This window comes from Arabidopsis thaliana (genome assembly GCF_000001735.4).
Source record: "Arabidopsis thaliana chromosome 1 sequence".
NCBI lineage: Eukaryota > Viridiplantae > Streptophyta > Magnoliopsida > Brassicales > Brassicaceae > Arabidopsis > Arabidopsis thaliana.
Window position 1 is genome coordinate 27,699,283 of NC_003070.9, and position 12,406 is coordinate 27,711,688.

A 12,406-nucleotide genomic window follows, 5' to 3' on the forward strand; every position below is an offset into this window, starting at 1 on the left:
TCTCCTCTATCTCATACTCCTCCTTCGTTAAATCATTGAAAAAAATCTTGCTAATGTGTTTTAATTAGTTTAAGTTTCTATATCTATGCACGCTAGTTTAGGAATTAAGTATGGCATTATTTTGTTGAATGCGTCGAGGTGGTTATCCTTTTTTAAGAATCCACTTATAATTTTTTTTCTTTAAGAACCCACTTATACATAAAATGATACGTGAAAAAATATATGGTCTCATTGTCTATCTACACATCTTTATAAGTCGAAACTCATAACCACCATCCATTATGTGTTGTCTAGATTATTTTTTTTTCGCTTTCAAATCGCATGGTTAAATATGATCTGAGTAAATACCACTGAAAAATATTTAGAATGAAACATCCTAATCATCCACAAATTTATTTTTGCCTTGGTTTCACATATACTGTGCCCAATCTCTAATACATAATATTTTGATCTGTTTAAAATATTTTCTTATTGTCCGGATCTAAAAGGGTATCCCTAGTGTTGATATAGGCCAAGGCCCATTTATATTCTATAGCACGTGAACGCCCAAAGTTAGTGGTTCACAAATCACAAATCAAACCGCAAATCATGTAAACCACACATCAAACCGATTTGGTCAACAATATCCTTTCTCTTCCCAATAATTTTTGACTCATCAGAGAATAATTTGGTCTTCGTCTCTGCGCGCGTCTCTGTCTGTCTCTTTCAGATTCAACTGGAGCAAGTACGAAACATAAATATCAATAAATTAAAGGAAAAAAAATAACAGTAGAGAAGAAGAACATGTTTTCAACTCCTCGGGAGCAAAAAAAATAATTCAGCAAGAGAAACGGCGAATAAGGTGGAAATGATTTGACGAAGAAACGCTTGGCTGAGAGTAAAATCGGAAAAACAAAATCTGTAATTTATTATTATCAGCCTCTAAATCAATGGGTGGTGGTGGCAATCTCGTCGACGGTGTTCGTCGTTGGCTTTTCTTTCAACGTCGTCCTTCTTCTTCTTCTTCTTCCAATAATCACGATCAGATTCAAAATCCCCCCACCGTTTCTAATCCCAACGACGACGAAGATTTGAAGAAGCTTACCGATCCGTCTAAGCTAAGACAGATTAAGGTTCAGCAACGAAATCACTTACCTATGGAGAAGAAGGTAGATTTTGTTTCCAATTTTGATATCTAGATTTGATTCATTCCGAGAAAAATCATGAATAAAATCTAGCAATTTCTCAGGGAATACCTAATGCTGAATTCTTCACGGAGTATGGAGAAGCAAATAGATATCAGATTCAAGAAGTAGTTGGCAAAGGAAGCTATGGAGTTGTTGGTTCTGCTATAGATACTCACACTGGAGAAAGAGTTGCTATCAAAAAGATTAACGATGTGTTTGATCATATCTCTGATGCAACCAGGATTCTTAGGGAGATTAAGTTGTTACGCTTGCTTCTTCATCCAGATGTTGTTGAGATTAAACATATTATGCTTCCTCCTTCTCGAAGAGAGTTTCGTGATGTTTATGTTGTCTTTGAGTTGATGGAATCTGATCTTCATCAGGTTATTAAAGCTAATGATGATTTAACTCCTGAGCATCATCAGTTTTTCTTGTATCAGCTTCTTCGTGGTTTGAAGTATGTTCATGCTGGTTAGTTTCTAAACAGTCTCTTTCACTTGTGTTATCATTATGATATAAGGTTATTGAAGAGCTACGTCTCTGTTTGTTTGCAGCGAATGTGTTTCATCGGGATTTGAAACCAAAGAACATTCTTGCTAATGCTGATTGCAAGTTGAAGATTTGTGACTTTGGTCTAGCTCGTGTATCTTTTAATGATGCCCCTACCGCTATTTTTTGGACTGTGAGTCATTTATCACCAAGACTGTGAAAGCTTAAGTTGCATTAGGGTAACATTCTGTTTAAGTGCTGGTGGACTCACTCTTACTAACTCTGTTTCAATAGGATTATGTTGCTACTCGGTGGTACCGTGCCCCTGAACTCTGTGGATCATTTTTCTCAAAAGTAAGCTTATAACTCTCAGAAGATTGGACTTCTATTACTGTTTAATTTCTTTTACGTCTCATTTTTCTTCCAATCCTTTGATATCTCTTAGAATATGATGTATGCCTTTTGAGTCCACTTTTGTATGAAGGCCTGCTCTAGTTAGCTATCTACAAGTGTGCAGGATAAGGTTTGATTACAGATCTGATGCTAACTCTACTTTTGCGAAATACAGTATACCCCTGCGATTGATATTTGGAGCGTTGGTTGCATATTTGCTGAAATGCTATTAGGGAAGCCGCTATTTCCTGGCAAAAATGTGGTTCACCAATTGGATATTATGACCGATTTTCTTGGCACTCCACCACCTGAAGCCATATCAAAGGTCAGTTATACTATTCCAGATGCTTGTTTTAGTTTTTTCAAAGTTTAGAACTTTGAATTATAGCTCTCTTTCTTCTGTGGAAGAAGAAAAAAAAGATTATTCACTAGTTGAAAAACTATTGGATCAAGCAACTTTGAGTTGTATTGTAAATGAATATGCTATCTTCAAATTGTCAGATCAGAAATGATAAGGCGAGGAGATATCTTGGCAACATGAGGAAAAAACAGCCAGTCCCATTCTCTAAAAAATTCCCTAAAGCAGATCCTTCGGCCCTTCGCCTGTTGGAACGCCTGATTGCCTTTGATCCAAAAGATCGTCCATCTGCCGAAGAAGTATGCTTAAATTTTGCTTTATTTCTTACATGAGGTAGATGGAACTATGTTTGAGAACGTTGAAATGTGACAGTACTAGAGGCACATAGATGCAGAACCTAGAAGATGATGAAAATTCAAAGAACAAACTGAAATTCTATGTTCCCTCTTAATATATGTGTGCCTATATTTTTACAGGCATTAGCTGATCCATACTTTAATGGTCTGTCAAGTAAAGTGCGGGAACCATCGACACAGCCGATTTCAAAGCTTGAATTTGAGTTTGAGAGAAAGAAATTGACAAAAGATGATATCAGAGAGTTAATTTACCGAGAGGTGATGAGCCTTCTATATATCTCTTCTTTGGTTTAGATTCTCCTCTCTTGGTGATTCTAATGGATTACTTAAAAAACATAGATATTAGAATATCATCCTCAGATGCTGGAGGAATACCTTCGTGGTGGCAATCAGCTCAGCTTCATGTACCCCAGGTTGGCTAATTGATCAAATATAAGGTATACTATGGTTTTGGTTTCAAGAAATTTGGCTGAGAAAAATATATTTCCGATGCAGTGGGGTAGATCGATTTAGGAGGCAGTTTGCTCATCTTGAAGAAAATCAAGGTCCAGGAGGAAGAAGTAACGCACTTCAGAGACAGCATGCTTCCTTACCAAGGTACAAACAGAGATATAAAAAAAAACCTCAGTTTCTTTCATTTTAATAAAAACGATTGTCTCTGCACCAAGTGATGGTCTTATCAAAATCATGAAACAGCCAGCATTATTGATGTTCTTGTATTTGCATTTTCAGAGAGCGAGTTCCAGCATCCAAGAATGAAACAGTCGAAGAAAGAAGCAACGATATCGAGAGAAGAACAACAGCTGCTGTAGCTTCAACCTTAGACAGTCCCAAAGCTTCACAACAAGCTGAAGGTACAGAAAATGGAGGAGGAGGAGGGTATAGTGCGCGTAACCTGATGAAAAGCTCTAGCATTAGTGGTTCTAAATGCATAGGTGTACAATCTAAAACCAACATTGAGGTAAACAAAGGGAAACTTCATATTTCTTTATAGGTGCATGAATGTTTGAAACCTAGTGTTCTTGTGCAAGAAATTTAAGTATTGTGTTATCTTGCAGGATTCCATAGTAGAGGAACAAGATGAGACTGTTGCTGTGAAAGTTGCATCTCTACACAATTCTTAGTGTTTTTCTTTTTCTGTTTAATTTAAGCTATACCCCATAGTAGAGTTGGAGAAGCAAAAGTTTGGTTTGTCACTCTCACTCGGGGTTTGGGGTTTTGGTTGGTGTATTTAATAGTTCCGGGGAGACATTGTAAAGAATATATAAAACTTGGTAACCGATGTAATTCTTTGCTTTTGTAACCGGGTAGATCATTGGTTGAAACTCGAAAGTCGAAATCATGTAAAAATTTGGATATATTCTTGCCAGTTTTGTTACTTATATTAGTTATATTCCTGAAAAAGTTGCTTTGCATATACAAAAATGGAGAAATAAGCTGAATTAAGAAACGTTGAAGCAAGTTACTCTTACTCAATCCAGGTTTGGAAACTTGATTAGCATTTGCAGAGACATGGCTAATAATGATACGCATGACAGACGTAATGGTTTGAGTGATATAGGCACCAATAACAGAATTAAAGGAATTGTCATTATTGGATGACCACTGGAAGATGAAGAATCTGATGGAGGTTGATTCATATCACTGAGAGACTCACAGAGGATTTGTTATAGACTGCAGGACAAGCGGATGGAGATTTGCTCCACTTGGTCAAGGTTGAAGTAGATGACGATTCTTTACTGAAGATCGCTTACCTGAAGTTGGAAGCCTGGTCTGAGGTTGTTCCTTAATTAGTACTTAGTATGGATTGACTAATTTTGGATTTTGATTAATTGTTCTGTGGATTATGCTACTTTTTCATATGTCAAGATCTAAACTAGAATCATAAGCCTCATGAAAAGCTGTCAAAACCATATTGTAAAATTGATTCAGAAAATTTGTTATTTTTCAAGGTGGCAAATGAAAATGGGGAAAGTTGAGAACAAACGGTTAAGAGAAATTGAGGTAATCGTTTATTTAACCAAAGATACTAATGTCTAAACCTCTCCTTCTAATATGATTATTCATATGTACGATTTTACACCATACCAGTGCCCCCCAAAAATATACCAAGGAAACACAGTGACACTAATGAACATGTGCCACGTAGTATCCGACGGCTATGGCCTATGATGGCCTATGGAGCGGATCGGAGGTACAAAGGAACCCAATTCTTTGGGTTAGGATCCGAGCCCCAGACAGAGAAGGCGCTCGAACATCGCATCCATTGATCGGTTAACCTCGGGAAGTGTCGGTCTATCACATCTTTTAAAGTCTCTGTAGTATTGACCCACTCTAACCCTTCCTTAGTATAAGTCTTCTCATTGAAGTTCGTAGTGAAAAACCTATCTGCTTCTAGCCTCCTAACCAAATTTAGCAAGTAAGTTAGAGTTTAGAAAAGCCTTTGTTTTAGTAAGTGTAGTCAAAATTTGATTTAGAGCTTAGAAACCTGGAGGCGACAAGGAGGAAGATGAAGAAAGCAGTTTCGCTAATGGCGAATCCTTTGATCTTTTTCTCTGCGTGCAACCCCACGTTTAGATCAAGCTTCTCTATATCGTCTTCGTACACTTCTCTTAAAACCTTGATAGCTTCTTCATCATCTGTCAACTCTTCCCATTTGCTGATCGGACTCATCAACAGATTCTTTCTGAATTCGTTGTACCGAGGAACTCCTCTCTCCCGGTCTCTATAAACTGAGAAAAAAATCAATCAATCGTTTAGAGAATTGCAGATATATAGAAGAGGAATCATTGATTTTGACTTACTCTCCAAGGCAGCCATGTCTATAAGGTGAGGTCTATCTTCTCCGTCGATATCTTGAGCCACAAGGTTCCTCATCCAATTAGGGTAGTTCCACAATGTCAATGCGCCACAAGATTGGTGTCCCATTGAAACAAGTAACTGCTCAAACCCAAGTTTCGAAGCCTTTTCTCCTGCTTTTTTCCCGATCAGTTCCGTCATCGGTATCCTATAAAACAAAACTGTATATGTCAAGAAAAACTGCGCTTGGATTGACCTAAAAAAACTGTACACAACATCCTATATCTTACTCTCGTTCTATTGCAGGGTTTTCTTTGTCTACATTCTCAGAGTTCATATCTCGGAGTATAAGTGTCTCTGGTAGAAGACAATGCATCCTGTAAACACTAACGAACTCTTCGGTAAGGGAATAAGGAACTCCATGATCATTCGGTTTCTTCAGACCAACTAATCCGCTAAATAGAGGACCAAATCTTGCTCCAACCATGTCCTTCACTTTCTTCCCAAAAAACCCATACCAGTTGATCCTCATTCCAGCAGTGAGTGTGTCTGTCTTTAAGAGTTCTATTGTCCAATCGATCGTATGAACCTTAGCGATAACCGCTGCTGTCACAAGTCTAGCAGTCCGGTAGAGTTTCTCATCATCAAAATCTGGATACCGTTCCTGAAAAAATGTAAAAAAACTTAACATGATTTGCATAAACAGAGTTAGAAAGAAGGAAAAAAAAAAACAGAGTTGCTGCTTGCAACACAAGGAAGACACTAAACGTAAGTAATGGGTCAAGTTAATGACTTACTTTGAGCATATCACAGACGGAGTTGTGTTCTTTGACAAAGAGAGCTTGCAACAGAGAGAAACCTGACCAGCTGTTTCTTATGTCACCGGAGATCGGAACACCTCTTTCGTCCCTCTCCAACAAGCCATCCCCAGAGATTTTTAGCTTTCCGTCCTTGAAAACCCTAACTCTTCTCATTCCAGTCTCGTCATTTCCATATATTACACTCCCATCCCTATCCCCAAAATAATGTTATATAAAATCAAACTCGGATAGTAATTAAACAACAAATAAGCAGTAACTAAATGATTGAGATACTAACCACCAAGGGGTTCTAGTGTTGACAGCGCCAGATTTGTGGTGATCATCGGTGGGAACTTTCTTCGTTCTGAGGAACTTGAATGACTTCAATGGACATCCACTTGCTACTTCTTCTGGAGCTTCAAGCTCAATCTGGTTTAGGTGATTTCAATATCTTTATTAATCTATAATCTTAAAGTTGAGGGAAAGAACTGTAAATTTTCAAGATTAAAGGGGTTAAATTTGAAAATATCAAAACCTGGTGGGTGTCTTCTAAGTGATCAACCCAATCATGGATCATGAACTGGATCCAAGAACAAGCTATCACGTTGAATTGGTCCCCATTGTCTATGAATCTTTTTCTCGCTAACAACTTTGTCGCCACTACACTTGGATGTGGATCCAAAATCTGTCATAATACACACAATCATATCATATATTATATAAAATACATTGTGATCCTAAAACAGACAAAAAAAAATATGTATCATGCAGTTGTGCATTTACTCATACTGATGTAATTCAATCCATAACATAATTTCGTAGATGAATTACGTATCATGCAAAACCAACACTAATCCAATTAGGGTGGCTATCATGAGGTGCATCCACTCCAATAATAACAAAACTCCAACATTTTTTTTTCTAAATTTTCAGGGAAAAAAAAGTATTGACAAAAAAACTTTATTGCATCAACAAACACATAAAATCAATCAAAAGCTGACAAAATAAAATAAAAAGCAGAGGAACATTACATCATGATTTCAATTTTCAACCACCGGTAAGTAGTGATTAAAAAGAAATGCGTCACAAAATTTGGTTCTAGTGTCTCATTCCACTACTATTTACTTTTGCTATATTATATATCACTTCGCTTTATTTTATAGATTTAATCAAAAGTACAAAATTAATTTGCATGTTGTGAAAAAGTGATTGTGAATATGAAGGAGAGCAAGAAAAAAACTTACGCCGTACTGAGAAGTAGAGGGAGGCATATTCCGGCCGATGAAGCTGCCTTGGCTGCCGATGGTGTTATCGGAGGGATGGTTACACTTGCCGTCAGCCGTACGATAACAGAACTCATCGGTGTCGTAACCCTGACCGTTGATCGGACCGACATGTACCAGATTGTAACGTTGATGTAGATGTCTTCGTAACCCCAAGTAAGCCACTCCTAATAACACTGGAAATCTATGCCACAATCCTAGCTTGTCCACTAAGTGCACAATCTGTATATATAATTTTTTTTAAACGATCAAATTAACAAAATAATAAGAAAAATTATAAAAGCGATATGATAACTTATTTTCTTAAGAGAAGAAAAGCATATATAGTTCATATATTTAGAGAGATAGAGAGATCAGAGATGTATTTATGTTCTTGTTAAAGAGAGAGATGTATTTACATAGAACAAAAAAGCATCAAAGTAAGACATCTTGGAAACAACATGATGAAGCTGAGGATGAAGAAACCATGAAGAGGATGGAGAGAAACCCATTTTTTGCCTTGATTTTTTTTTGTCTCCCTATCTATCTTCTTTGGATCATGTGTTTGCTTTATTCTTTAAATGATAGTCACACAATTGTAATGGTTGTATTCACACGATTACTCTCATGTATTTATATAGACCCACACGCATACTCACATTTACATATGTATGTATGTCAAGTTAATCTTGAATATGTCATTTTATTAAATAAGTCAACGAGTAAATTCTAAATAATTAATTATTTAGCCATCGGATTGACTATTCGTTTCATCGTCGTGAGCATCACTTCCTAATGACTAGGTGGCAAAATATATTTCACTAAGATTTCTTCAGATTAAATTCAACATTTTAGGGAGGATTTGTATAAAAAGAGAATAGTATCTGCAAATAAATAGTAAAATCATGGTCAATTAATTCACTATATATGGATATTTATTTCCTTGTTTTGATCAACCTTTCTTATCTTGCATTATTAGATTACTTTGTAAAGAAAATAATATTGACTAACAAATTATTCACACTGTAATTTATAGTGTAGAATCATTGACAGGTGGATTGATGCATTTATTCATAGTATTTTTATTATCTAAAAATCCCAATTGGCCTGGTGGATTACTATCTACTCTAGTATCAATAGTGCATGAATTGACTATGATTCAACATCTAATGTAAATATGTTAATTTATTTGCCAACAGAGTTCTCCTTATATAGTTATATATATAAAGTTAACAACTATAATAATGCAGTCTAAGAAGTTTGATCTTTTGACAAGTACATGTAGTACAAAGGTCGTGTTAGTGTTTTCGTTGGGTCAACACCCGAGTTCAGATAGATATATTGCATGTTGCTGGAAAATATAATCAAGTGATAAATCAATTATCAGTACATGCATAAATTTTTAGTAAATGATTTAAATGGATTGATGAATTATTAAAATAAAATAAAAACACTTAAAGAGTGAATAGAAATATCACTTTTACTCTCTCTCTCTATATATATATATATATATATAAATTAAAATGTAGTTGTTATAGATCTAGTAAATGTATTCTATCAAACAAATTTAAGTGATCTAGTGTATGGTAAGGATATAAGTGTGTGTGTGTGTGTGTGTGTGTGTGTGTATAACTATATATACATGTATACATTTTAAATGTTGTACATTCAATCACATTTCTTAACATTTTTCTCATAATTTATTCAATAGTAATACTAAAGATTTCATTGTCTTGTTGATGAACCTTTAATTTCTTGTATTTATGTAAAGCTCTCCTAGTTTGACTTATCTTCTACTTAACCTCAACTACATTTATATTTATTTTACGATACTATCAAACAATACATATTAGTTTAATGTATTTATATTATTTTAGATACAAAATAAATTTAAGAATCTATTTTTATAGTATTTTTATTGATGACATTTCCATATGTATTAATGTATATATTCAAGGTTACTAATATTTATTAGGTATTTATGTTATTGATAGATTTTATTTATAAAAGGAAGCATTATCTAAAAGTCTAAGGCGTGCCAAAAATTTCAAGCTGGTTATGAAAGACATTGACGATAAAATTATACTCTAGGAATAGAATTTTAATAAAATAAATGTCAACTGTTTCTTTTCTTTTTTTTCTTTTTGATGAGAAATATTTGCATGCAATGCTCCACGAAATTCGAGAAATGAATTTAAGTCGGTCGGGTAACGACCACCTGCATCGTTATAAATACTTGAACGCATTTTTGTTGTTATACGTAACCATTTTATAAATAGTTGTTACAGACGGAAAAAGTGAGTTGTGTGGTTGAATTTTTGTTAGTGGCTATAAGTTCAATCCACAGAAATATCAAAGAAATCGTTTATTTGAATCCTAATAATAAGATATGAAAATTAAGATACAGTTATGAATCCGATCTCCAGTTACATATATATAAAAAATTTGATATGTTTTTCTGACTGAAAATATCTATTGTTTGTTCTGTCATATCTTGTATTTTTTGGTCCCGTATACGTATCAAATTGTAAGGAATGGGGACAAGAAATATATATTTTATATTGGTTAACTTTGACGAAAGAACAATACAGGTATGATCTGTGTATAAGTATCAGTGTACTAAGATATACTGATACGAATTAAAAGCGTAACATATTACAATGATACAAGTACACCAACTTATTACTACGTGGCTCTTGTTGCCACTTAAAAAGTTGTCTAGCTAGGTAGAGAGTAACTTGCCACATATGTATGGTTCGATCTAGATCCTTCTATATATATATGTATATCACCGTCCATACAAGAACTTCTTGAACAATTAACCATCGATCAACCGCTTTCAGAGTTATTATGCAAAGTAATAAAAATTAGAAGCAACGAATTTAAAATGTTATCGAACCTTCCGGTAAGTATGTATAGGTACGTCATTCCCTTTTGTTTCTTATAACCGTTCTTCGAGATTTAATTTGAGACCTATTTTGGTTATATAATCAATCATTACCAGTTGACTTTCACGAAACCAAAAATATATATTGAACCCAACTAAAAGGTGATTTTATAAGCCCTACATGAAACTAAACTAAACCGGCACATTAAACCAAACAAAAATGTAAACCGGCATGTAGAAAGAACCTTTTTAATGATAATTTGGACTCGGATCTCAAAACATAGTTGAAATGATTACTAAGACACGACAAGTGTATGGATGTGTGATAGTGGTGTGTCGAAGGGGTTGACTTTAGATGAAAGAAACATCAAAGAGTGAGAGTGAACTAATAAATGTGTAGATAAGCTCTAGCTAATTTGGCAGTTATCCATTCTTGTGGTGAATTTCGGTTATAATATAAAAGAAAGTATAAAGAAGATTAAATACATGGCACTCTAAATTTCTCAGAAATTTTGGCTGAATTGATTTTTATAAAGTTTGTTAGATCCGAAAACTTAATTCATTTCCTTAATTCTAAGACTTGTCTGTTTGTTTAGTCTTGCAATAAGTTTTTTGTGGAAGATCGTGACAAGACACCAATATTATGCTAACATTTTCCTTTTTCATTAATTTCTGGAACGTAGTTTACATATTCTTGAAAATAGACCAGTAAACTTCTTTGCCTATTTAGGTTCTGAATGGTGACTGAGTTTTGCGGTACGAGAAAAGTACGGTGCGGTTCAAATAGTAACGAAAATATATAGATACATATGTATACGTAGAGATTTTGATACTGTTACAACACTATTGCGGTGCAGTTTTGGGTGCAGTTTTGGTTACCATTCACAGCCTTAATTTGTTACATTATTAACAGGAAAAAAAAACTTGAAATTCTTTACTCTTCAGTCTTCAGCACACTTTGTTAGAAAACATATCTTTGTCGTTTATTTCGGGTAACACGTAAACAACTATACCGTAAACTACACTAGAAGATGAGTGGTTAGAAAGTGAGATATTTTCATGTGCATTCGGTGTCATGATATCCATTTTCTTCTTCACTTTTTCGATTCTTTCTAATCCTTGACCAAGTCTTGTGTTTAATGTTACCGGCTTAAGCATATGCTAGCGTGATGGAAAATATCACACCAATTGTACAAATTTCTACATTTTTCTCTTTTATTTGCAGGAGCTTTGCTCTCCAGCGGACAGCCCCACATCGATGATTTTTCCACATCATTAAGTTTTAAAAGTCTTTGAAATTATTGTAAGTCTGTTAAGTTACCATCAGATACTATTCTAGAAACTTACAGATATTTCACATTTGTATAAAAAAGTCGAAGTTTGAAAGAAATTAAAAGCAATTACAAAATTTAGCTAGATGTGTTATCGGAAAACATTAAACGCAACTGATAGGTGTTTCGTAGAAACGTGATAACAAGTACAATGTCATAAGCATTTTCGACCAAATGTTAGTCTGGCAAATTATAAAACTAAAATATGTTACTTCGAAAAGTGTCTCTATAATTAAAGTAGTCCACCAACCCTTCACGGAATTTTAGGTAGAGTTACCTGATTTCAGATGTAGGGTAGTCAGTCTTTATCGCCAAATTTTCTATTTACAGCATATTGAATTTGATAAACTTTATATTCATTGATGTATCTGTAGTATATTTTTCGAAATCTGTATTATATTATCAGACATTTGTAAAATAAAATAATCAGTAACTTCTTCCACTTCTTCTTCTGGTTTAAGATTCAGTTTTTTTTACGGCATTGTTAACAAATTAACAATTCAAAATAATTGAATCATTCTCATAACGAGAAATTGCTCGATACATACGTTGGTAAAAAAAAAAA

General features: G+C 34.4%; 2 protein-coding genes across 5 annotated transcripts; one reads left to right on the forward strand and one right to left on the reverse strand.

The window, feature by feature from the left end:
- Window positions 1–588: 588 nt before the first annotated feature.
- On the forward strand, window positions 589–4,167 carry MPK15 (MAP kinase 15). Its single transcript, NM_106026.3, has 11 exons — window positions 589–1,148; window positions 1,229–1,637; window positions 1,721–1,848; window positions 1,950–2,009; window positions 2,224–2,373; window positions 2,550–2,705; window positions 2,883–3,020; window positions 3,102–3,175; window positions 3,258–3,359; window positions 3,495–3,723; window positions 3,821–4,167. Exons 1-11 carry the CDS (start codon window positions 930–932, stop codon window positions 3,884–3,886), a joined length of 1,731 nt encoding a protein of 576 aa, NP_565070.2. The 5' UTR covers window positions 589–929; the 3' UTR covers window positions 3,887–4,167.
- Window positions 4,168–4,661: 494 nt separating this feature from the next.
- Window positions 4,662–8,375, reverse strand: ALPHA DOX2 (alpha dioxygenase). 4 transcript variants are annotated; one of them, NM_001198464.1, is made up of 10 exons: window positions 8,043–8,236; window positions 7,606–7,866; window positions 7,273–7,319; window positions 6,897–7,026; window positions 6,660–6,790; window positions 6,359–6,572; window positions 5,852–6,225; window positions 5,567–5,769; window positions 5,251–5,494; window positions 4,912–5,164 (listed from the first exon to the last, which is right to left on the reverse strand). In NM_001198464.1, exons 1-10 carry the CDS (start codon window positions 8,133–8,135, stop codon window positions 4,939–4,941), a joined length of 1,923 nt encoding a protein of 640 aa, NP_001185393.1. In that variant the 5' UTR covers window positions 8,136–8,236; the 3' UTR covers window positions 4,912–4,938. The 4 variants fall into 4 exon arrangements, with proteins under 4 accessions (NP_177509.1, NP_001322743.1, NP_001322742.1 ...); NM_106027.3 differs by lacking the exon at window positions 7,273–7,319 and having other exon boundaries at window positions 4,662–5,164; window positions 6,897–7,046; window positions 8,043–8,375; NM_001334599.1 differs by lacking the exons at window positions 7,273–7,319; window positions 8,043–8,236 and having other exon boundaries at window positions 4,662–5,164; window positions 6,897–7,046; window positions 7,606–7,931.
- Window positions 8,376–12,406: the final 4,031 nt, after the last annotated feature.

What these genes read in the sequence shown, in the direction of transcription:
- MPK15 (NM_106026.3), top strand. Translation starts at nt 930, where the DNA reads ATGGGTGGTGGTGGCAATCTCGTCGACGGTGTTCGTCGTTGGCTTTTC. An exon ending in GTGGATCATTTTTCTCAAAA is followed by an intron (nt 2,010 to 2,223) that starts GTAAGCTTATAA and finishes TGCGAAATACAG; the next exon opens with TATACCCCTGCGATTGATAT. An exon ending in GAGAGTTAATTTACCGAGAG is followed by an intron (nt 3,021 to 3,101) that starts GTGATGAGCCTT and finishes TAAAAAACATAG; the next exon opens with ATATTAGAATATCATCCTCA.